This window comes from Tachysurus vachellii, chromosome 13, assembly GCF_030014155.1.
Source record: "Tachysurus vachellii isolate PV-2020 chromosome 13, HZAU_Pvac_v1, whole genome shotgun sequence".
Classification (NCBI taxonomy): domain Eukaryota; kingdom Metazoa; phylum Chordata; class Actinopteri; order Siluriformes; family Bagridae; genus Tachysurus; species Tachysurus vachellii.
This window is the reverse complement of record NC_083472.1, coordinates 4,058,054-4,082,500: the sequence shown is the minus strand read 5'-3', so window position 1 is coordinate 4,082,500 and position 24,447 is coordinate 4,058,054. Positions and strand designations below refer to the sequence as shown.

General features: G+C 39.1%; 1 protein-coding gene across 2 annotated transcripts in view; it reads left to right on the top strand.

Annotated features, from left to right (window-relative positions):
- Nucleotides 1–24,447, top strand: part of kiaa1549la (KIAA1549-like a) — a 72,134-nt gene that overhangs the window by 35,074 nt on the left and 12,613 nt on the right. For both annotated transcript variants that reach the window (XM_060885969.1, XM_060885968.1), the window contains exons 7-16: nucleotides 1,180–1,348; nucleotides 2,186–2,245; nucleotides 4,869–5,020; nucleotides 6,431–6,602; nucleotides 7,412–7,572; nucleotides 10,073–10,108; nucleotides 15,455–15,639; nucleotides 19,355–19,482; nucleotides 22,364–22,488; nucleotides 23,659–23,882. In XM_060885969.1, coding sequence (XP_060741952.1) covers nucleotides 1,180–1,348; nucleotides 2,186–2,245; nucleotides 4,869–5,020; nucleotides 6,431–6,602; nucleotides 7,412–7,572; nucleotides 10,073–10,108; nucleotides 15,455–15,639; nucleotides 19,355–19,482; nucleotides 22,364–22,488; nucleotides 23,659–23,882 — 1,412 coding nt within the window. The remainder of the gene's footprint in view (nucleotides 1–1,179; nucleotides 1,349–2,185; nucleotides 2,246–4,868; nucleotides 5,021–6,430; nucleotides 6,603–7,411; nucleotides 7,573–10,072; nucleotides 10,109–15,454; nucleotides 15,640–19,354; nucleotides 19,483–22,363; nucleotides 22,489–23,658; nucleotides 23,883–24,447) is intronic.

Here is a 24,447-nt window from a genome sequence, read left to right as displayed (position 1 = left end):
TCTGAATATGTATCTTGTGTGTGTGTGTGTGTGTTCATGTGTATGTGTCCCTTTTTCTATATGTGTAAACATCTGTGTGTGTTCATATGTATATGTGTATGTGTGTGTGTTTATATGTATGTGTCCAATTTTCTATATGTGTATGTATGTGTGTGTGTTCATGTGTGTGTGCCTCTTTCTATATGTGTATGCATCTGTGTGTGTGTGTGTGTGTGTGTGTGTGTGTGTGTTCATATGTATGTGTCCCTTTTTCTATATGTGTAAACATCTGTGTGTGTTCATATGTATATGTGTATGTGTGTGTGTTTATATGTATGTGTCCCTTTTTCTATATGTGTATGTATGTGTGTGTGTTCATGTGTGTGCCTCTTTCTATATGTGTATACATCTGTGTGTGTGTGTGTGTGTGTGTGTGTGTGTGTGTGTGCGTTTATATGTATGTGTCCCTTTTTCTATGTGTATGCATGTTTGTGTGTGTGTTCTTGTGTATGTGTGCCTCTTTCTATTTGTGTATACATCTCTGTGTGTGTGTGTGTGTTTATATGTATGTGTCCCTTTTTCTATGTGTATGCATGTTTGTGTGTGTGTTCTTGTGTATGTGTGCCTGTTTCTATATGTGCATGCATCTGTGTGTGTTCATATGCATATATGTGTGTGTGCGTTTATATGTATGTGTCCCTTTTTCTATGTGTATGCATGCGTATGTTCATGTGTATGTATGCCTCTTTCTATATGTGTATACATCTGTGTGTGTGTGTGTGTGCGCCTCATTCTATATGTGCGTACATGTGTGTGTTCATGTGAATGTGTGCCTCTTTATATATATGTATACATCTGTGTGTGTGTGTGTGCTCCTCATTCTATATGTGCGTACATGTGTGTGTGTTCATGTGTATGTGTGCCTCTTTATATATGTGCATCTGTGTGTGTGTTTATATGTACGTGTGCCTTTTTCTATATGTGCTTAAATCTGTGTGTGTGTGTGTGTTTATATGTTTCTGTCTTTGTATGTTCTATGTGTGTCTCTGTACCGGTGTGTGCGTGTGTCTGTATATGTGTGTGTATGTGCCTCTTTCTGTATGTGCATTCATCTGTATGTGTTCATATGTTTAATGTCTATGTGTGTGTCTGTATTGTGTGTGTGCGTGTTTGTGTGTGTGTGTGTGTGGGGGGGGGCAGATTCTAAACACCTATCAGCTAGGAAACTCTCTGGCCGTATCTCTGGTGTATGTGGTGTGGAACGGCAGTGTGGCGCTGAACGGCACCGTGGCGAGCGCGCTAATTAACCAGCTGAGTGCGGAGCTGGTCGGATATTTCCTCTTCTTCCCCCCCATGATCATTGCTGAGCGTGAGTAACACATTTCCATTCATTTCCACAGTTCTCAAAGCACACTACAGACCTGTTGGAATATATTTCTCTTCACAAGAGTCTTAAAGGTAGAACAGGAATTCAAAAGTACACAATTCTCTACTTTACAACAAAGGCAGTTTATTCGTTTAAAACCAGTTTGCTTCTTAAATTGAAAAGATGAGATTAATATCGTCGCTGTCGGGCGGAAACCTCGTATGTACAAATTTGGTCAATTTCATATTTTTTCACATATCGATGCTATTGGTCAGTCCCCACGTGGGTCTGTTATTTATACAAGTTATTAACCAATCTAAAGTCTTGAAAATAGCTTGAGCGCAAATCTCATAACTCCATTGGACACTTCAACTGTCCACCTCTTCCTCACTCCGCGGGAGAGCTTCACGGCATATTTCTCCTCAAGAAGAGTCACAACGAATCAACACGTCTTCTGAGGTAAATGTCTTCACAACACTGGGCTCAAAGAAAAAAAAATCTTGACCCCCGCTAGTTCTGGTGCTCGTCTGAGGACAGGAATTTAGCGCAAGACAATCCACTGCAACACGGACTAAACCCTGTGCACTGCAGATAAGGTACGGCGTTTTTTTAATTTCCTGAAAAATAACGGTTTTGAAGATATGAGGATTCCGCCCGACAGCGACGATATACAGCAGCAAACACACTCAAAACACACTCAGATATCTGGAAGCCTTGTTAAGTTGAAGTTGCTAGTGTTGGTTGCTAATTAAACGTATTGCTCAGAGCATTAACTGCCAAGCTTGGGATAATTGTGATCATTTACCGTTCTGCTGCTGTCTGTCTGTCTGTCTGTTCTAGCGCTCGAGTACCACAACCTCAACACCTCAGTGGCCACCAGGGAATACTGGGTAATCACAGGTAACTTCATTCCCACTCCACATTCCTCATCCATGTAGTTTGATTCCCAAACATCCTTATTAGCATGCGGCATAGCAACAGTCGTTTACTGCAATTCAGTTGACAGCATGAATAAAAGAACTAAAAAAAAATGTATTTGTATGCAAATTGTTTATGAAGCATCTGGTTGCGATGAAGCTCGCCTCAATCGTGCCTCGGCTTTGATTTAAAGCTAAAAATAAAGAAAACATCATTCTTTGTTAGGGTCAACGCTGTCATTTAGTCATGTGCTTGCTGTCCATTATATTGTATTTGAGGTTAAAATATGAGAAGATTAGATTTAGCAAAACAAAGGTATTATACATGCACCAATGCTTCAGTGGAATCTGTAATCTCACAAGGAGACGTATAGATTTGTCCTTAAAACAATTTAAAACGATCCCTTTTTCCGCTTGATTGCTACATCTAGCTTTTTCATTCAGTGACAAAAAAAAAATCTATATTTAGATTTCTGTAAAGCTGCTTTGTAACACATACAAATGACATGGTTTTTATTATATATGCAAATAATATTGCTTCCAGTGACAACGCTGCGTCCCTAATGACCTACTTACACCATGCACTGTGTACTCTAGTGTCTATGTAGATTATGAATGTTATGAAGGGTGGAATCGTCTTAAATAGAACTTTTACAAAACCGAAAGTATAAAGGGTTTCCCAGCCCATCAAACTCACCGCTAGCTTTAGCAGAATACGCTACATTTTAAACATGTTGAAAAGTAAAGTAAATCACACAAAATTTGTCATCAGCCATCTTGAATTTCTTTTTCTTCCTTCTTCTTCCTTTCTTGCTGCGAACGGAAAGAGTCCGACATTCCACACTCTGTTTCTCGGTTGTGCATCATCTGGATACTTATAGTGCAGTTTGTGAAAACACTACTCAAAGTAAATATGCGATTTGGGACGTCCCTGATGTTTGTCTCTAACACATTCATGAAATAGGAATAAAATTTTTTTATATGCAAATCAATAGTTAACTAAATAACCCTTGTAATAATGTAAGAAATAGAATTATGCCTTCAAGATTTAAGCCACGCCTCCTACCTGCAGTGTGATACAGAGAGAGAAACCACAGAAGCAAGAGATCCTGAGTATGTGATTATATACAGTAGAGTAGACATGCAGTTTAAACAATGACAAAATTTCAGACGTCCTAGATCAGGGGTCGGCAACCTTAAACACTCAAAGAGCCATTTGGACCCGTTTCCTACAGAAAAAAAACACAGGGAGCCACAAAACCCTTTTGACATCTAAAATGAAGATAACACCTCATATATCGTTTTTTACCTTTAGGGAAAGTGTAGAAAAAAACGTAGTGTGTTCATTATGAAATCAATGAACTGCTACCGAGTAAACGAAATTTTATTTCCGCAAGCAAACAAAAATATTTTGAACAGTTTGAATTAACCTTAACAAAAAAGACGCTGGGTTGAAGGTTCATTCATCTTCTACCGCTTATCCGAACTACCTCGGGTCACGGGGAGCCTGTGCCTATCTCAGGCGTCATGGCAGGATACACCCTGGACGGAGTGCCAACCCATCGCAGGGCACACACACACACACACTCATTCACTCACGCAATCACACACTACGGACAATTTTCCAGAGATGCCAATCAACCTACCATGCATGTCTTTGGACCGGGGGAGGAAACCAGAGTACCCGGAGGAAACCCCCGAGGCACGGGGAGAACATGCAAACTCCACACACACAAGGCGGAGGCGGGAATCGAACCCCCAACCCTGGAGGTGTGAGGCGAACGTGCTAACCACTAAGCCACCGTGCCCCCCTTTTTCACCATTTCACTCTGTATTTAAATTTTTTTTTTTAAAAAATCAATACTTTAATAAATTTTCATTTAAATTTCACTTTGGACATTTTCTCAAAGCAGCTTTACAGAACATAAGAAACACATTAGACTTATATTTAAATGTGTTTGTATTCATCCCTAACGAACAAGCCTGAGGTGACTGAGGTGACTGTGGTGAGGAAAACTCCCTTAGATGGAAGAAGAAGAAACCTTGAGAGGAACCAGACTCAAAAGTGAACCTCATCCTCATTCGGGTGACACTGGAGGGTGTGATTATAAACTGTTATAAACACCAGAGAGTGTTATTATGAATAATGACCTTTCAACAGTCAGATACAGTCTGATAATTGTGTATCGATTAGGAGGATGTTGTCCTCAAAGACCACATGTAGACGACATCTTCAGGGTGTGAAGGTGAAACTGTTGTATGAGTGTAAAAAAAAAAAAAAAATGATTAGATTTGATTCTTAGGTTGCAGTAAATTTATTTCTTAAATCTAGCTGTTAACCAGAAGGCGTAAACCTGTCCCGGCTGAATAGTGTAAGAAAAGCGAATGGGAAATTGAAAATTCCACTCCGTCTCTGTGTACAAATGCTCTCCGTCTCGCTCTTCCTCTGTTTTCTCGCCGTCGACGTGGAGGAATGTGCTCTGGCAAGGTCGGCCTGGCTGTAATTGCAATTTTTGGTTGTGGAGCGGAAAAAAAAAGGATAACGTTTGTCCTCTTTGTCTTCCTTTTCTCTTTGATTTTCTGCTTGTTATTTTTGCCCCTCACAGTCATTCAGGATGTCGATAGTTCCTTGCTGGAAGGCAGTTATCAGAGCTTTGCTAGTCTGATGGAGCAGCGTTTAGCTGAGCTCTTTCTTGTCGCTGGTCGGCACGGTCCCCGGATCAAACGCGCCACCACCGTCGGTGGATGCACTGTCCAGGTAGACATAATCTTCTATATACTCCCTAAATGCACAGTTGCATGCTTTTGTCCATCTAAATTGATTTTTAATCATATGATATGCCACAGTAATAAGTCTTAATCCCATAGAAGAAATAATCCCATAGACGTTAATAACAGACTATGCGGTTTTACAGTATTCTGGATATTTGTGTCTGCTGTATAGTACAATCCTGTAAGCCAGCTCTTCACTACACTTACAGTCCAAAATCACACATCATTAAATAAATCTTACAATGAGATCAGTGGTCTGAGAGCATGGAATCCGATGTGCTCACGGGCGCTAATCTAGAGCCAGCTGTGACCTAAGGCTGTCTTCTGGATTAAAATCACTGAGTGTGAGCACTGCTACAAAACAAAGCTCATCTAAAAGCCAGCAATCAGAAGATGGTATACTAGGAGGAGTGATGTGTACAGTAACATGCGTATAAGTTACAAATACGGCATGGCATTGGTTTGACAGAAATGCTGGACAGAGAGTTTAGCATTTGCTTCCTTGTTTATTGTGTATTTCCAGTGTATGTGTGTATATTTAAGTCCTATTTGCATAAATGATAACATTATGATAACAATAACTCCAACGAATCCAATAAATCTAACTCGACTTTGACTGGAATGACTTTGTGTTGGCTTTGACTTGTTTTGACTTAACTTGGCTTGAATTTGAATGCATTTGGCTTTGACTTGACTTGATTTTGAGCTGAATTGACTTGGCATGACTTGGAGTGAATTAGAATTTTGACTTTTTACTTACCTTTGCTTGAATTTGACATCAATTCTCAAGTCAAGTCAAGAAGCTTTTATTGTCATTTCAACCATATATAGCTGACGCAGTACACATTAAAATGAGACAAGATTTCTCCAGGACCGTGGTGCTAAAAAAAAATGACATAAAGCTACATAAAACAAAACATAAAACAGCACAAGTCCTAGCAAGAAAGTACGACATGTGCAACCTAGTGCAACAGTGCGAGTCAAGGACAAGCAGGCAGACAATATAAAACACTACAAGAAAAAATACACAAAGCACAATTTTGTATCCGGAGTAGCCGCTGTGTGCTACTGGCGCGCCGCCATCTTGGAGAGAAAAAAAATTCTCTTTGATTTAACGTACATTTCTGCTGTTTGGCACACGCCATTATCCAGAATGACTTATATTTATCTTGGGGTAAGGGCCTTGCTGAAGGGCCCAGCAGTGGCAGCTTGGTGGTCCTGAACCTTCCGATCAGTAGTCCAATGCCTAAAACACTGAGCTGCAACTTCCCCACCTCCCCAATTTAAAGACTTCAATCTTTGACTTTGACTTAACTCTGAGCTTCTTCACCTTGACTCTGCCTCACTTACCCAATAACCTCCATTAGCCAATAAGAACTCGTATTTTGTGTTGCAGATGGTTAGTATCCGGCGCCTACTTGGTCCTAAGAACCCAGCCGAGATGACCTACTACATCCAGGTGGATGGATCGCCGATACCTGGCACATCTGCAGCCAAAACGCTAAACATGGTGGACTCTCAGACCATGGCCCTCACACTGGGCTACTTCGTCCAGATTCAAGCAGAGCGTATGACAACGTTTTTCATTTTCTCTGGAGCAGTCGGAGGCAGAAAACTCCATCCACACCACATCACCCTCATCCAAGTCACTTTTCTACACTCTGTCTGTACACAGGATCACACTGCTGGCACAAATCACACCTAAAATGCTGTATACAAATATACAAATGATGCATAAAATGTAGTCAAATTTAGTCAATAATTTAACTTTCATTAGCTGTCTGCAGTAAAAAAAGATGGTGTTGATTAAAGCTTAATTTTGCTATGTAACTATTAGTCTAAATGTAATTAGGCTGAAAGAAATTACTTATAGACTACAGTGTACAGACGTGACTAGTTTAACACACAGCCATTGTATGAGCATGATAATGGCCCAGTATCAGAAAATCACAGACGACCAACAAGTCAAGACAGATGACACAACTATAGATATATTATATTATAACATTATGAAAACTAATATCAGTGTATTTTTTTTTTTTTTTTGAAACTGCACGGCATTCAAACCGATCATCTCTATAAATCCCCAGCCTTGTGTAACTAAAGGTTTAATCCCACAGCCTGAGAGCTACAGCACAAACTGTATTTGTTTTTGCTCATTATGAGCTAACAAGGAACAAGAAGTTCAAGCATAGGGGGATTAAACGCCTGTCTGTGTGTGTGTGTATGTGAGTGTGTGTGTGTGTGTGTGTGTGTGTGTGTGTGTGTGATAGAGAGAAATGATGGATGTTTTGCTGCTTATGAAGTAGTGGATTGATTTTTAATCACTCTGTGTGTTTGTGTATGTGTGTGTGTGTGTGTGTGTTCTCATGAGCAGCCGTGGTGAAGAGTGTCCCCAGTAACCTCTGGATCCTGGCTGTTCTGACGCCGGTGTCATTGGTGATCGTCGTTATTGTCATGGCGGTCGCTATCATATGCAGGAGGAATCGCAACGTCTTCAAGAGCAGTGCGTTCCGTGGGTTCCACTCACGCACCAAGGTATGCACACAACACCGTCTCTGTGTCGTACGCCAACCGGAATATTTAGGTTGTTTATGTCACCATAGACAGACAGGCAAATTTCAGAATACGATGTATTCTTAAGCCAGCTCTTTGTTGTCATGGCTACTAAGGTTAATATATTCTTACTCAACGACATGCTGCACCCAATCAGGTTGCTTTACAATGCTGTCTGTGTAGCATCACAGGAGGAAAGCGCTATCTACAGTACCCTCTTTCATATACAGTACATGAGCTCACGGACCCCCACGATTGGCTAGCGTTACTGTGATTGACAGGCGAATGAGAGTAGGCCACTCCCACCCAGATATTGATCTCCCAGCCACTGGATTGCTTCTGTGTTGTCAGGATTTCAGACACTCCAGATGACATTGTATTTTTAGTACAAAAACTCAAAACATCTCGTTATGACTTTTTTATCTCATTTATGACAAATTTCTTGCTATTACACGCAAACATCATGTTACTACAAGAGAAGAAACTGCTGTATGTAGGCCGTTGTGTAAAATCAGTTCAACTCTGTTTCTTTAAACGTTACAAAAACATCGATTTTATTTGTTTCATAACAACGAGATTATTTTTATTACTATGCACAAATTATTCTCAAGAACGCAGAACGTGTTCTCTACAAACCGAATACGGTTGCAAACGAATAGCTATAAATATCCCTATGGCACAAGTTATTTGTCTGGCTCATTCCGAATCATTACTTTGTTGCCGCTGAAATGATGTAGGGACTCGTGTTTTCTTCTCTATTCAGTAACTGTGACATTTCAGTGATGCTGCAAATGAAGAATCATGAATAATTATGTTTGCACCCACATTGTACCAGCTTGCAGTCTCTGCTCACAATTTCTGAGCGCTGAGGGCTAATTAACTGAAATATCAAAACAACGAAAGCAAAAAGCCGAGAGGACTCTTTGTTTCTCAGCTCTGTTTTTGCCGTATTTTAGATAGCTTTTTTGTTTTTGTTTTTTTGTATTTTTTTGCTTTCGTTTGTTGCTCTGTTTTAGGAGCGGAATCATGGAAGCCATTGCAATTAACAGGCACATAGACTCTCAATAAAATACAGAAAATAAATATAGACGTACATATCGTTCTACTCCTACTGTCAAGATGTCTAGGAGGATAAAATATCAACATCAATGTATTTAGACAGATACTGAAAGTTTTCTCACACACACTTTTGTGTCACGGATGCGGAAGCGTACAGTGAGTTGTAGTTTTAAAAAAAAAAATGCACAAAGAATTCAGTCAACATACAATTGAATTGAGCTTTCAAATATTTCCCACTGATGTGCCGGTGCCAGTGAAATGGCTTTGAACTATTTGCTGGGATGAGAGTGAGTATTTTACAACACTGTAGCTGCAATTTTAAAGATTCGCACTATTCAAAATCTGCAGGATGTCTGCTGTCCAGCAACAAGCTTAGAATAGACAGCAAAGTGTGTGAGTGTGTGTGTGTGTGTGTATGTCTGTGTGTGTGTGTGAATGTGTCTGTGTGTGTGTGTGAGTGTGTCTGTGTGTGTGTGTGTGTGTGTGTGTGTGTGTGTGTGAGTGTGTCTGTGTGTGTGTGAATGTGTCTGTGTGTGTGTGTGAGTGTGTCTCTGTGTGTGTGTGTGTTTGTGTGAGTGTGTCTGTGTGTGTACAGTATGTGTGTGACTGTGTGTGTGTGTGTGAGTGTGTCTGTGTGTGTGTGAGTGTGTCTGTGTGTGTGTATGTGTGTGTATGTGTGTGTGTGTGTGTATGTATGTATGTGAGTGTGTCTGTGTGTGTGTGTGTGTGAGTGTGTGTGAGTGTGTGTGTGTGTGTGTGTGTGTGTGTATGTGTATGTGTATGGGATGAATACAAAAAATAAAAAGTCATTCCTCCTACAGATACCTTAGCTAACATATACACACATTAATAAATATTATAAAGTAAGTATTTTCATGTCATCAGCGCTAGAGAGGTACTGTAGTTTTCTGGTGCTGTGCTGGTTGATTAGCAGCTGCTGTACGCTAAGTGATTACTGGGAATGAACTAATTAGCAAGCTAAGTGTGAAAAAACTGTCTGTCTCTTTACTGTTCACATTAATCTGGAATATCATGTTAATCAACTTCGGATATGATTGCTAGAAAGTTCTATTCTGGCAAACATGAAAGACGACATTGCGTGAAAATGTCGCGCAAAAAAACCTTCAAAACATTATTTAAATGGTGTGTGAGGTTGAAACAAAATGGCTTCTAAATGTCTATGATTTTAAAGAGGCAAGCTTTGTCCATTATTGTGTTTTGTCCATTATTATAGCTATGAATGCTACAATGAATGAAGCTACACACACCCTGATAACACTTCACACCATTTCACAATCCACAATATGTTATTGTTTATCTTACTGAATGCACAAAGAACTCAAGCTTCATGTCCATGTGCTATAAAATCCTCCTTTTAAAAAAAAATCCTTTTTGTCTTGTGTTTAATCGTCTTTTTGTCCAGACCTCGTACCGGAGAGACGGGAGTTACCACCATCAGGTACTGCTTCCTGTAGTGTTTTGTGTGCATGGTGTTCAGCTGCATGCCTGTGATCTGGTTTTCTCTTCTGCTGGTGCTTGTAGGAGATCGATAGCTGTAAGGGAAAAGGTCATCCATCATGGTGATTGACCGGCATGAGCCCGCGTCCTGTGGGTAAAATTAGAAATAAGCCAAGCTCCGGTGCGCCGCTTGGACCCGGCTCAAGCGCCAAGCCAAGAGCTACAATTACCCCCCGAGGCAGTTATTTCAATTAAATGACTTGCGCTTGCATTAATGGCTTTGTATGCTTTAAGCACATTTCACAAATAATTCGTCGAAGGTTTGGAATAACTGCTTCGTTGATTGATATACAGTGTCTCAGTGTTTCTATATAGTCTCTATACTGTAGTGTTACACTGGGGTTTTAAACAATGTGCAAAAAGTATTCGTGTATTTTCTTGTTAGTTCACCTTGTAGGTGTACAGTTAGAGACTGAAGTTCATCTCTGTACATGCACAGCGCACAGAGGGTGTTAATTATCTACTAGCATTCATCAGGGCATGTTTTTGACCTTGTTTCTCAGCTCCACAGTGACAGAAGTGAGGTGTTTAAAATCCCAAATGCTGCAGTTTTGCCTGATACAGTACAATACCATGTAACCATCCAAATAATGGCGTCATTATTATTAATTAGTTTCAAATCATTTATTTTCATATTTAATAATATAAGGTATTTATTTAACTCTTCAAAAAATTCTCTCTCTTTTGTCTCTTTTGTCGAATTTTGAATAACTAAAGAATATCACCTTATACTTTTTATCCACTTTGTACATTTATTGCTGGTTCCTGTTATAGTTTGTGCACCAGCCTCTCAATTTTTTTCTGTCTTGAAGGTTGTAGTATTACAGAGAAATTCTAAAACCTTTTATCTTAATCTCGAAGACTCTTCTGAGGTGGAAAACACGGTTAAGAGCGTTACGAAGCCTCTGAGTGGTACAAAGCATTGACAATGGAGACTCCTTCCATAAATATTAAACAACAAATATTAACGATTTTTTTTTTTTTTTTTTAAATCGCTATATGAGAGCCAACCATTCGGGTCTCTGTACCTGTTGTTTCTATGGAAACAAACATTACAACAAGCGCATTAATATAAACCTGACAGCTAGAGCTACTGTCACAGTTACTGTTAAATAAAACGATCATTTCTTTCTAAATACATTTTTTAACCAATCACAATCATTCAGCAGCACTGTTGTTGTTTTTTTTAAAAAACAGCCTGTTGTTTTTTTTTAGGAGTCGATAAAATACACCCCTTATTCTTAACCTCCTATTTATTCTCCTCTCAGCCTCGGCTTTGATCACTCCCTCGCCATGCGTCTTTTTTCCCCTTTAATCAGGAACCCTTACTTTCTCAATCTTATTGACTTTTGCTTTCAGGGAAAACGATTAGATGCCGACGTATTTGCTTTTGAATCTGCAGTTAATGCAGTGTTCCAGTCTCTCAAGCCTGCAGATGCTGTAGCTTAAAATATATACATACAGTAAAGGAGGCACTGAGCTGAAACCAGGAGAGCACAGTGAGACTGCTTAATATGAACGCAGGCTTTATGTGATTCTCAGTGTAGTATAAAGAGGTTTCTCAGTGTAGAATAAGAAACGATCCTAATATATAAATTGAATTGATATACCTGTATTTACATTTATCTCTCTGTTTAAACGTATGAACTAAGTTCTTGCTTGAGGGACATGTATCCAGTAATTGCAAGGTAGATCATCATAAGTGTAACGTGCCCTGCATAAGTGTAACGTGCCCTGCGTAAGTGTAACGTGCCCTGCGTAAGTGTAACGTGCCCTGCATATGTGTAACGTGCCCTGCGCAAGTGTAACGTGCCCTGTGTATGTGTAACGTGCCCTGCGTATGTGTAACGTGCCCTGCGTAAGTGTAACGTGCCCTGCGTGTGTGTAACGTGCCCTGCGTATGTGTAACGTGCCCTGCGTAAGTGTAACGTGCCCTGCGTAAGTGTAACGTGCCCTGCGTATGTGTAACGTGCCCTGCGTATGTGTAACGTGCCCTGCGTAAGTGTAACGTGCCCTGCGTAAGTGTAACGTGCCCTGCGTATGTGTAACGTGCCCTGCGTAAGTGTAACGTGCCCTGCGTAAGTGTAACGTGCCCTGCGTATGTGTAACGTGCCCTGCGTATGTGTAACGTGCCCTGCGTAAGTGTAACGTGCCCTGCGTAAGTGTAACGTGTCCTGCGTATGTGTAACTTGTAACATGCCCTGCGTAAGTGTAACGTGCCCTGCGTAAGTGTAACGTGTCCTGCGTATGTGTAACTTGTAACATGCCCTGCGTAAGTGTAACGTGCCCTGCGTAAGTGTAACGTGTCCTGCGTATGTGTAACTTGTAACATGCCCTGCGTAAGTGTAACGTGCCCCGCGGATGTTCACCCCAGATCTCCAGGTTCCAGTGCGCCCATTGTTTAATTTAACAATACAAAAAATAACCAACATAAGAAACATAACAACGGATCACATGTAACAATAATAACGTTCCAATCGATGTGACAAGCACAAAGACAGCACCAATGTTTCACATTTACCAGATACACTTATCTAGAGCAACTAACATTTTATACAACTGAGAGTTAAGGGCCTTGCTCAGGGGCCCAGCAGTGGCAGCTTGGCAGACATAGGAATTGAACTCACAACCTTCCAATTAGTAGGCCAACACTTTACCCACTAGGCTACCACATCCCTTTACATCTTTACACTTTTACAGCGCCCAAGAGAACCGAACAGACATGGGGATGTGGTAGTTCAGTGCTTAAGGTGTTGGACTACTGCCCAGAAGGTCATAAGTTTGAAGCCCAGGCCCCTGAGCAAGGCCCTTAATCTTCAATTGCTCAGTCGTATAAGTTGAAATGAATTGTAAGTCGCTCTTGATAAGGGTGTCTGCTAAATGTCAGAAATGTAAACATATATAGCAGAACTAACACACTTTCTTTTGTGTGCATTTTATTCATAAACATTTATTCTATATTTATATAACCATATATTACCAGTCATTGTATATTTTTATATTCTGCCTTTTTTTTTCCTCTTTATTTTTCATCTAGTTTTATTTTATTTTTATTTATTTTATTTAACATCCGGCAGTCGTAAAAAGCTTTTATCTGCATGCTGTGCTGTGGATGATTGTGACCAATAAAATATGAATTTAAATATTATATTATATTAATTATGGCTAATATTGATCAATGTGCACTTTAAAAAAAAAATTAATTGATTAGTTTGATTGTTAGATGAATTTATTGATTCGACTGTCATGCTTAAACTGTAAATTACCTCATCGACCACGTCCTGTAATCAAATAACAAATAATGTGTGCTAAAATAGGAAAAAATATTTTCAAATATTTTCACCTAAAATAAATTTCTGTTCAATTTATAGCATGTATTTTATGAGAAGAGAATAAAGCTCTGAATTGAGATGTGTTCAGGTTTATATACAGATTATCATGGCACATTTCTCATCACCTTGTTCATCTCTGCCTCGTGTGTATAGAAGTGAATAGATTTCCCCTGAGTGAATTACAGGACATGTGAAGTACATTATTAAAGAAAGGGACATATACGGCTCAAGGTCAACGCCAGAGTGTAACGGAGAGAGAGAGAGAGAGAGAGAGAGAGAGAGATGCGTCTCTGTGGACTCCCAGCTAGCTAACTTTAGAGCTGTCTTAGCATTCATGGCCCAGTGAGGTGCAGATGACTGGACTTTATTGATTCCTGCTTCAAATGCGTGTGACAGCAGGGCGCACAATAAAAGTGCAAAAAGTCCTGCATTATTAAATGCTGTCGAGTGTTTATATTTTCCCCTGCTGCATCCTCACACACCGAGGCAGCTTCTTAACCACCGAGTGATGCACCGGTGTCTGTATGCTGCCTCAGCAGGAGAGCGATTCATAATTCATCTTAAAGAGAGAGGATCCACGAGCTTCCGTTGCGTTTCAGCATTAAAGCTTATGGTGAAGATAAACGTCACATGCGAGCTCAGTGAAATACGGCGACTCGGAGAATAGTCTGAGTGTATTAATAAATCAGTGCAGCTAACAGTACTGCTGAACCTGAACAGGATAAAACACCAGTGCTCTAAAGTGCTTATTATTTCTCTTCTCTTCTCTTCTCTACTCTTCTCTTCTCTTCTCTTCTCTTCTCTTCTCTTCTCTTCTCTTCTCTTCTCTTCTACTATTTCTTTTCATCTCATCTCCTCTTTTCATCTCATCTCTTCTCATTTCTTCTCTTCACTTCTATTCTCTTCTCTTCTCTCCTCTTCTCTTCTCTTCTACTATTTCTTCTCATCTCTACTCGTTTTATTTAATCTCTTCTTGTTTCTTCTCTTCTCTTCTCTTTTCTTCTCTTTTCTTCTTTTCTCTTCTCTTTTCTTCTCTTCTCTTCTCTTCTCTTCTCTTCTCTTCTCTTCTCTTCTCTTCTCTTCTACTATTTCTTCTCATCTCATCTACTCTTTTCATTTAATCTCTTCTTGTTTCTTCTCTTCTCTTTTCTTCTCTTTTCTTCTTTTCTCTTCTCTTTTCTTCTCTTCTCTTCTCTTCTCTTCTCTTCTCTTCTCTTCTCTTCTACTATTTCTTCTCATCTCATCTACTCTTTTCATTTAATCTCTTCTTGTTTCTTCTCTTCTCTTCACTTCTATTCTCTCCTCTTCCACTATTCATCTCTTCTCTTCTCTTCTCTTCTCTTCTCTTCTCTTCTCTTCTCTTCTCTTCTCTTCTCTTCTCTTCTCTTCTCTTCTCTTCTACTATTTCTTTTCATCTCATCTCCTCTTTTCATCTCATCTCTTCTCATTTCTTCTCTTCACTTCTATTCTCTCCTCTTCCATTATTCATCTCTTCTCTTCTCTTCTCTTCTCTTCTCTTCTCTTCTCTTCTCTTCTCTTCTCTTCTCTTCTACTATTTCTTCTCATCTCATCTACTCTTTTCATTTAATCTCTTCTGGTTTCTTCTCTTCTCTTTTCTTCTCTTCTCTTTTCTTCTCTTCTCTTCTCATCCACTATTTTCATTTAATCTCTTCTTGTTTCTTCTCTTCTCTTCACTTCTATTCTCTCCTCTTCCACTATTCTTCTCTTCTCTTCTCTTCTCTTCTCTTCTCTTCTCTTCTCTTCTCTTCTCTTCTCTTCTACTATTTCTTTTCATCTCATCTCCTCTTTTCATCTCATCTCTTCTCATTTCTTCTCTTCACTTCTATTCTCTCCTCTTCCATTATTCATTTCTTCTCTTCTCTTCTCTTCTCTTCTCTTCTCTTCTCTTCTCTTCTCTTCTCTTCTCTTCTCTTCTCTTCTCTTCTCTTCTCCAGCCTGTGCAGGGTTTTGACTATGCTAAGCAGCACATGGGTCAACAGGGTGAGGAGACGCTTGCGGTCACTAAAGAGACCCTAGTCCTGTCTCTCCCGGTACGCGACGCTCCGATCACACAGGACAAAGGAGTCCTACAGGACGGCACGGCCTCCAAAAGACCTCAGTCTACAGAGATCCACCGCAGGTCAGTGTGTTTTACTGTGGGGTCAAAAAACTGCATTCTGCATTCCTGTCTGTTGCCTAATCTCTGACTGTAGTGATGCTCAGTTTCCGTGATTCTTTGGAGGTTCACCTGAGCATCACACTTCAGCTCCATCAGAAACGTATAATGGTGTATTCAAAGCATTGCGCCAGACATAATGGGTGTAAAATGGTCCTGAGGAAGAAAGCTAAATAGTCGAAGAGCTTCTGTCATGCATTTCTTTCCACGGTGCACTGGAATCACAGACATTTAAGAACATCAGCGGGTTGGGAACCACTTATTTCCTCAACTATAATTTCCCCCTTAATGCATCACAGCTTTTTGTGCTTCCTCCTTCTGGGATTCTGAACGAGCTTATGTATGGTTCACATTTAACTACATGAAGAAAAAAGGTTCTTCTTTCTCTCCTGTTGCTAGAAAATAGAGAATTTACTGTAACAATATACTGCGCACTTGTGTATGTCTGTCTGTGTGTGTATTCGTTGGGAAACCCAGAAGACTATCTGCAAGTCGGCATCTGCTAGTTTACTTCAAGGTCACGCTGTCATAAGTGCATTATTTATCATATCACATCTTGTCAGAAGAAGTACGATCACCTGCACTTGCCCCATTCTTCCAGAGATGTCTAAACCAAGCTACCATTTGCAAGCTAGCTGACATCTGCTAATAGTTGCGACTATAACATACTAACTGAAAATCAGCAGGTAACATTTACTCTGAACCTATTTCTGAGCAAATAAAATCTTAGCTCCATGATATTCCTCCAGTGTAGGTCTGAAACCTGCAGGATGTTACGTGTGCTAATTAACGCTGGTCTAGTTAGTTAGCTAAATTGTTCTAGTGTAACATTAAGCATTTGCTAAGACAATAAAAGTCATATTGTGAATTGAGATTTTTGGTAGCGTTAGCTTCAGTTTTCAAGATATAATATCAGATATTAACATGAACAACGAGCAACAGACGAAAAAAACTGCAAATAACTTTGTGTTGAGGCTATATCAGTTTTTGACAACAACACAGAAGAGTCAAGAGTTTTAGGTGCCTGTTAGAAAATACGTACTTCCTCGAAGCTGTCAATCACCTCATCGACCACACCTTTTTAATTTTAAATCAAATAAAATACATTGTCTGTAATTAAATTTCATTGAAATTAAAAATTTTTTGGGGTGGGGGTATCAGTGTCAGGAAATATTTTGTGAAGATCTTATTCAATATGGAAAATCAGCTTGGTGTCCATCAGTTAAAGGTGGGGTCTCCGTTGTTTGAAAGCCAATGTTGACATTTGAAATCACCAAAACAAACACGCCCCTAAACTAAATGGGTCCCACCCCTGTTTTGATAGCTCCGCCCCACACATACACCAAACAAATATAACCCAAGTATAACACAGGCAACACAGGCGGAACCTGTTGGGGCAGCTGACCGAGGGTATATTTTTATCAGTAAATGAACTCAATGAGTAATACTATGGTAATACAAATGTGTTTTTGTAGTACTGTGTGTTGTACCGTGTAAGATTTATCTCCGTTTTATGCGAAAGACGTTCAGTTCTCTCCAGCGCTGGAAAGCTGATCCTATATTAACACGTCCTACTTCTTGCCTTATCGTAAGTCTTTCTTCGCTTTCTTTCTTTGTTTTTATCCTCCATGTCAATGTTAAAACCGCTTTCTGCTAATGTCACACATGCGCACTGAACGCTCTCTCTGCCCATATTGACAAGACCCACCCCTTTCTGCTCATTGGCTACACGTTAGATTCGTTTTTGTTTTGTTTGGTGGCCCGACTCAGTTTTCTGAAGCATTTCTCAAACAACGGAGACCCCAACTTTAACATGGGAGTGAACAGGGCTACAAAGTACCATAGCCATCCACTAGAGGGCCCAAAAGACATTTTTACTCTGTTACGATGTCATATTAAACAAATTATGCTTATAGCTAATACGTCTTCCAGTTAGCATTTTTACTGTAGTTATGTGATTTAATGAAATTTCGAATTCCAAAGTGAGAGTCATGCGGATGTTGTAGAAGCTAGATACATACATATAGTGCATATAATATAAACATATAATACAATTTTTTATATATATAAATGAATAATTATTACTCGTTTGTTCATGTAAAATCAACCTTTCATCTCAGAATTAAACCAAACTGATTGTTGTACAGGATTTAATCCTCTCTCTGGCAGCTATGGTGATTTTAAACCTTTGTCCTAATGTGTGAATTCATCTGGAGTTGAATCACTTAAAAAAAAGAAGAAAGAAAGAAAGAAAGAAAGAAAGAAAGAAAACTCTTTTCTAATTCAAACACTCACATTTTGTATCCTAGTAACAAAGTGTTCTGGAATCTTCGGTATCTTGATAAGGCTTGATCATTTAATATAAAGCAAAGGCTCTAAAAAGAAAATAGAGGTTTATGAGGCATCTTCATTTAACATCTAGGTTAATGAAAATAATGTTTGATTTTCTGAGCACATTTTCATAGGAGATCACATAAGATTCATAAAGTGGAATAATAAGTATCACATTTCATAAGTTTTTTTGAAACTATCAGAATCAAATCTAACTTTCGGGGCCCTTTGCTTATGCATGAGATATTTTCTTTCTTTTTTTCTTTCCTTTTTTTTTTGCTTTTAATTTCTTACTCTTAATACCAATTTAGTTGTTGTTGTTTTGGTGGGGCATAGAGTATTTTTCATGCCATGTCTATGCTAACAAATTCAAGCACTGTTGTTTCTTTTTCCTTCCTCCTTCTTTTTTCTGTTTTATTTCTGTGCATTTCTGACCAACGGTAAGAGAATGTGCTGTCTGCTGTCACCCCTCCCAACTTCTCATGCGAAACGATTACAGAGGAGAAAAGAGAAAATCTTGGCGGAGATAAAAAAAAAAAAAAAACAGAAAACACATAAGAACAGAATGTGGGTAGAGGAGAGAGAGAGTGAGAGAGAGAGAGAGAGAGAGAGAGAGAGAGAGATGCTCCTGGCTACAGACTCATATATGATTCAGAGTGCCTTAGTGCTCCTGCAGAGATGTGAAAGTGTGTGTTCACGCCCACCACCATGTCTGCCTGTTTTTTGTTTTTTTTTTTGTCACAGTGTGTCTATTGTTAATGCAATTGTACAAGCGTGTGTGTGTCCGTGCCATGTGTCTGTGTGTGTGCGCCGTGAGAGTCCGGCAGGACGGGTGCGCGGAGCTTGGCAGATTGTTGGCACAAATATGCCCAAGCGATTAGCAGATTTATTCCGCTGTGCTTAATTTTTTATTCCCTAGAGCTTTTCAACTTCAGCAATTAGTTGGCTAATCCCATCTCACCCTGCGGCAATTAAAAACTGCTTCTCCCGAATTATGGTAATGCGTGAGAAAATCATTTCTGCTTCTGAGAGAGCTTTTGCTCTATTTTAAAACACAAATACAAAAACATTTTTAAGAGTTTTTTTTTCGCTTCTTTCAGTCTTTTAGATCAAAGGGTCAAATCGCAGCTTTAATGCTCCTATAATACAGAGGAAAAGCGTCGCCTCTGCGCCGCCCTGCTGTCGCTGCTCCTTTTAACGCCACTGGCGGAGGAGTTTTTTTTTTGACGCAAGGCGACTTTACCCAGGTTACCAGCAGGGCTGGAGGGTGTGCCAACCTGTCACCAAAACAGCATCTTATCACCCGCTGCCCGCTTATCGCTGCCTCTGTTTCCATGGTTACCCACAGTAAAGTGCCGAGCGAGGACGGCTCGGTTTCAAGCAACGGCTCTGCGAAGCTGAACACAGGCAGGAGCTCCTCGGCGCACAGAAATACCGGCCAGAAAGCCGCAAAGGAGGAGGCGCACGCGAGGACCGGTGAGAGACACATTCACACGTATAAATATATCGAGGCTTTGGATCTGGGAGAGAGCGAGAACGATAACACTGACCTGCTTTCATCACAGGGGTTGACGTCAAGCATTTCATGCATACAACACATCCAGAATGACCATAATATTTACCCACTGTTATACACCTAACATTTTAATTCAATGGATAGTGACATACTGTAATAACAACAGATTAGATTGTCATGCAGCAGCTTTACAGAAATACAGACGTATATAATTAATGTAGGTGTAATGAGGTGTAATGTAATGAGGTGACTGGCAAAAAAACAAACAAACAAAATAAACCCTCTCTCTATGATGACATAAAGAACCAGACTCAAAATGAAAGAAGTCGTCTTCTGGGTGAAAAGTAATTATTAGAAATAATTACAGTGTCCAGTTTCGGAAGACAAACTGTTCACAATTCAGTCCCTCCACGATTTATTATTTCAGGAGCTGTTTTTTATTATTTTTTCAGCCAAAAATGCTTAATCTTTTCTACAACAAAAAAAAGTTGTGCGTTTTTTGTATGTGAAAAGCTGCTTGAATTGCCAGAACTTTAAGCACATGATTTTTCTTTTAAACTCCTACAAGTGAAGACATACATGCAATGACTTTTGGTAGAATGCGCGTCCTGATGACTACGGTGGCCGAGAAGTGCAAAACAAATTAACAAATCCGAAAACACATTAACAAATCCGAAAACACAATAACAAATCTGAAAACAAATGAACAAATCTGAAAACACATTAACAAATCCAAAAACACATTAAACACATTAACCACAAATCCAAAAACAAATTAACAAACCCAAAAACAAATTAACAAATCCGAAAACACATTAACAAATCCGAAAACATATTAAACACATTAACCACACATTAACAAATCCAAAAACAAATTAACAAATCCGAAAACAAATGAACAAATCCGAAAACACATTAACAAATCCGAAAACATATTAAACACATTAACCACACATTAACAAATCCAAAAACAAATGAACAAATCCGAAAACAAATGAACAAATCCGAAAACACATTAACAAATCCGAAAACAAATTAACAAATCCGAAAACGCATTAACAAATCCGAAAACACATTAACAAATCCAAAAACAAATTAACAAATCCGAAAACACATTAACAAATCCAAAAACAAATTAACAAATCCGAAAACACATTAACAAATCCGAAAACAAATTAACAAATCCGAAAACACATTAACAAATCCGAAAACAAATTAACAAATCCGAAAACACATTAACAAATCCGAAAACAAATGAACAAATCCGAAAACACATTAACAAATCTGAAAACAAATGAACAAATTTTCGGATTTGTTAATTTGTTTTGCACTTCTCGGCCACCGTAGATGACGTAAAATGCAGCGTCTCGGACCAAAATTGAACAAAATCCGCGGTTGATTTTGCATACATTTATGAGATCACAAAATCCTGGAGAGACTAATTATGTATATACTGTAAATGGAAGGCCTGAGATAACTTTCACTGTTCTCTAACAGCATCTCTGACAGGCAAATCAAAAGGTTTATAGTGTATGAATGCACTCGTGGTACACAGGGTACAAGGCAAAACGGTTATTGACACATTTATTTTTACGCTGTCATTTTCTATCCAGGCCAAAAAACAAATAAGTATGACGTATACAGAATGTGTCACACACGATATGCTTAAACAGCAACCGGACGAGCGCCAACAAACTCAGCTGCCAAGAGATGAGTTAGTGAATCAACCCTGTTCAGAGGAGAAGGGTAAAGTGTGTGTGGGAATGTATTAGCTCTCACTTTGTTGTACCCTCTGATCTGTTAGTGGATAATGGGGTTTGGACATTGTTTTGCTGCTGCATTGAACAAGGCATGATGAAAAACTCCCAGCTCCACTCACTTAAATTTAAACAAGCTAATGTTGCGTTATTTATCAGATTGTCAGCTAAGTCCAGATAGCTTAGTATTTCCACAATACTAGCCGTTAATTCGCCTTTTAGCTAAAAACGAGGTGACACTTCATCTCTTTGGCGCTCGATAAACGAAATATTCCTTTTTATAGCACCTTTTCTGTACATAGAGAAAGAACAAAGTTAACTAGGTGTAATTTATTGCTAGAGGTTATATTTGGTTAGCATCCACATGTCAGCATTTAGAATATGTACAGCTTTATCTGAAGCCCAATAAGTAGCAGATAAAGCAGATAATTATAATTCTCACAGCTAGCAACGTCTCTGCGATAGTTTACGATCACAAAAATAATATTTAATCTAGGTTGTTTTTTTGCAAAAAGTGATTTGAATATTACATTTAGCACATAAACTTAACAAACATAGCTAAAGCTAAATGTCATATTTGATTTATTTCCTTGTGTACGCTATATAACAAACATAAAGTCTATTAGCACATTCTCTCCGATTGTCGTTTAATAATACACTGTAATTCCCATCTGTATATTTTGTTGAGTTCATTGATAGTGATGTGCATGTGGTTTTCTATAGAAAAACAGAAAACATAACTATATTTATGATAATACAAATACATCATTCCAAACATTGAAACTTAATATAGTCACACACTCACTCACTCATGTTCTACTGCTTTATCCGAACTACCTCGGGTCGGAAGTCTTATATCGTGTCTCAATATTAAATTTGAAATTCTTGTTTCTTGCAACTTCTTTGTCATGCAAATGTTTATAAACTTCTGATGATTTATTTGAATGAATGAATGAATGAATGAATGAATGAATGTAGAACACGTGCTTGGGAAGGCAGATTCCAGTGCAGCTCTATTTTTTCATATTTTTTTTATGCTGCTTGGTATTGGTTGTTAAGACTGTGATATGTTTTGCTCCCACAGAGCATTACGACTCACTGACTGGCTCCCTGAGGCTCATCAGCATTAAGCCCATGGCCGCTCCGCTTAACTACTCATACCCAGACTCCTCGAATCACAGCCAAGACTCTGTCATGCTGAACGGAGAGGTAAGACTGCTTTCACTGTATAGAACAGGCTTCTTGATGTTGATCTGAATATTGTACATGTATTCTCTATAACAGTCATTATTGCTGGAATTTACTTACCGTACACTTAGGTCTCCAGTTGCTTCTGGTTTTACTGATACTGTTAGCATTTGCAGTCAAATGGTGAATTAAATTAGGATTTTCCATAAAATATGGAAACATGAAAGTGTATTGTTTTTCTAAAGCACAAAGAAATGTGATGTTTTTTTTGTGTATAACCTTGGGGCACGGTGGCTTAGTAGTTAGCACATTCGCCTCACACCTCCAGGGTTGGGGGTTCGATTCCCGCCTTGTGTGTGTGGAGTTTGCATGTTCTCCCCGTGCCTCGGGGGTTTCCTCCGGGTACTCCGGTTTCCTCCCCCGGTCCAAAGACATGCATGGTAGGTTGATTGGCATCTCTGGAAAATTGTCCGTAGTGTGTGATTGCGTGAGTGAATGAGAGTGTGTGTGTGTGCCCTGTGATGGGTTGGCACTCCGTCCAGGGTGTATCCTGCCTTGATGCCCGATGATGCCTGAGGCACAGGCTCCCCGTGACCCGAGGTAGTTCGGATAAGCGGTAGAAAATGAATGAATGAAGGAATGAATGTGTATAACCTGAACTTTTATAATATCTGTGTAATATAAATGCACCAAAAGTCACCTTTCTATTCATGAATGCATGTATGTATGCATATAGAATATTAAAGGTGCTCTTTATAATTTTTGAACATGTTTTTCTACACTCATTATAATTATCTAATTTAATAGTTACCTTAGAAAAAGTGCCTTTTTTCCTTACAATTTCATTTAACTTTTTTATCCTTTTGTTTCCTTGTTAAAAAATTTCTAGCCCAGAAATTTGCACAACCTCCATCTGAGACTGAGCAATCACAAGCCCTATTTAGTCTGTTTGAGGAAAGGGTTAGGCAGGTTTTGATTGTATTTTTGATTGTAGGTGCAGGTAATAACATAGGCAGCAGAGGGCTCTAGAAATTACAAATGGCTCCTTTAAAGTTTTAACAGTTGCAGTGATATAAAATCAGTATATCTTGGTGAATGAGATATCCAACAGAATTGATAAAAGCATTTAAATTTTGCTTTCTATCAGGATATTAAGGCCCAAATCTTGCTTGCATTTGTGTGCGTTTGCAGGTGAACATGGGCCTGAAACAGAAGTCCGACATTGAGCACTACAGGAACAAACTGCGTCAGAAAGCGAAGAGAAAAGGCTACAGTGACGGGCCGACGAACAGCGGAGGACACAGGCACAGCCACCGAGAGAGACTGAGACGTGAAAACGCTTCTCTGGACCTAGAGGACACTCGGGGACCTGCGGAGGACAGAAATCCATCCACTTATGTCAAATACCACAGGAGGTAGGGGGAGATTCACATGCCAGGGGCAGGAACTATTAGTCATCCTGCTTCAGAAGGTTCCAGAGATGGAAAGAGAGAGACAAAGAGAGAAGAAAGGAGAGATGTCCTGTATACAGTTATCACCTGAAGGGAGCACAGAGTTAAAATGAAAAGTGTTGGCTGAAAAGAACATAAAAATTATTATTATTATTATTATTATTATTATTATTATTATAAACAGAATTGTTTTTTTTGGCCAACGACTGTTGCTCATATTGAAATAATAATTGTAGTAATCCAATATTTAATAGAAAAGTATTAAAGACTTCAGGATTTAATATTCAGTCCAGATGAATATTCTAACACAGCTTAGGGCTCTTAGGGCTGCGGCGATTCAGGTGACTGAAATGTTCTCTGATGATTCAGGCTAAATGTAAAAGATGTAAAAAATAACATACACTTTAGTATAATAGCTTAACAGTAGAGTGAATAGGATGCAATGTGTACTGTAACAACACTGCAAAGAGAATAGAACAGAATTATTAGCACCCTCCAAGAAAGGGCAAAAATAATTGGATAAAAGTAC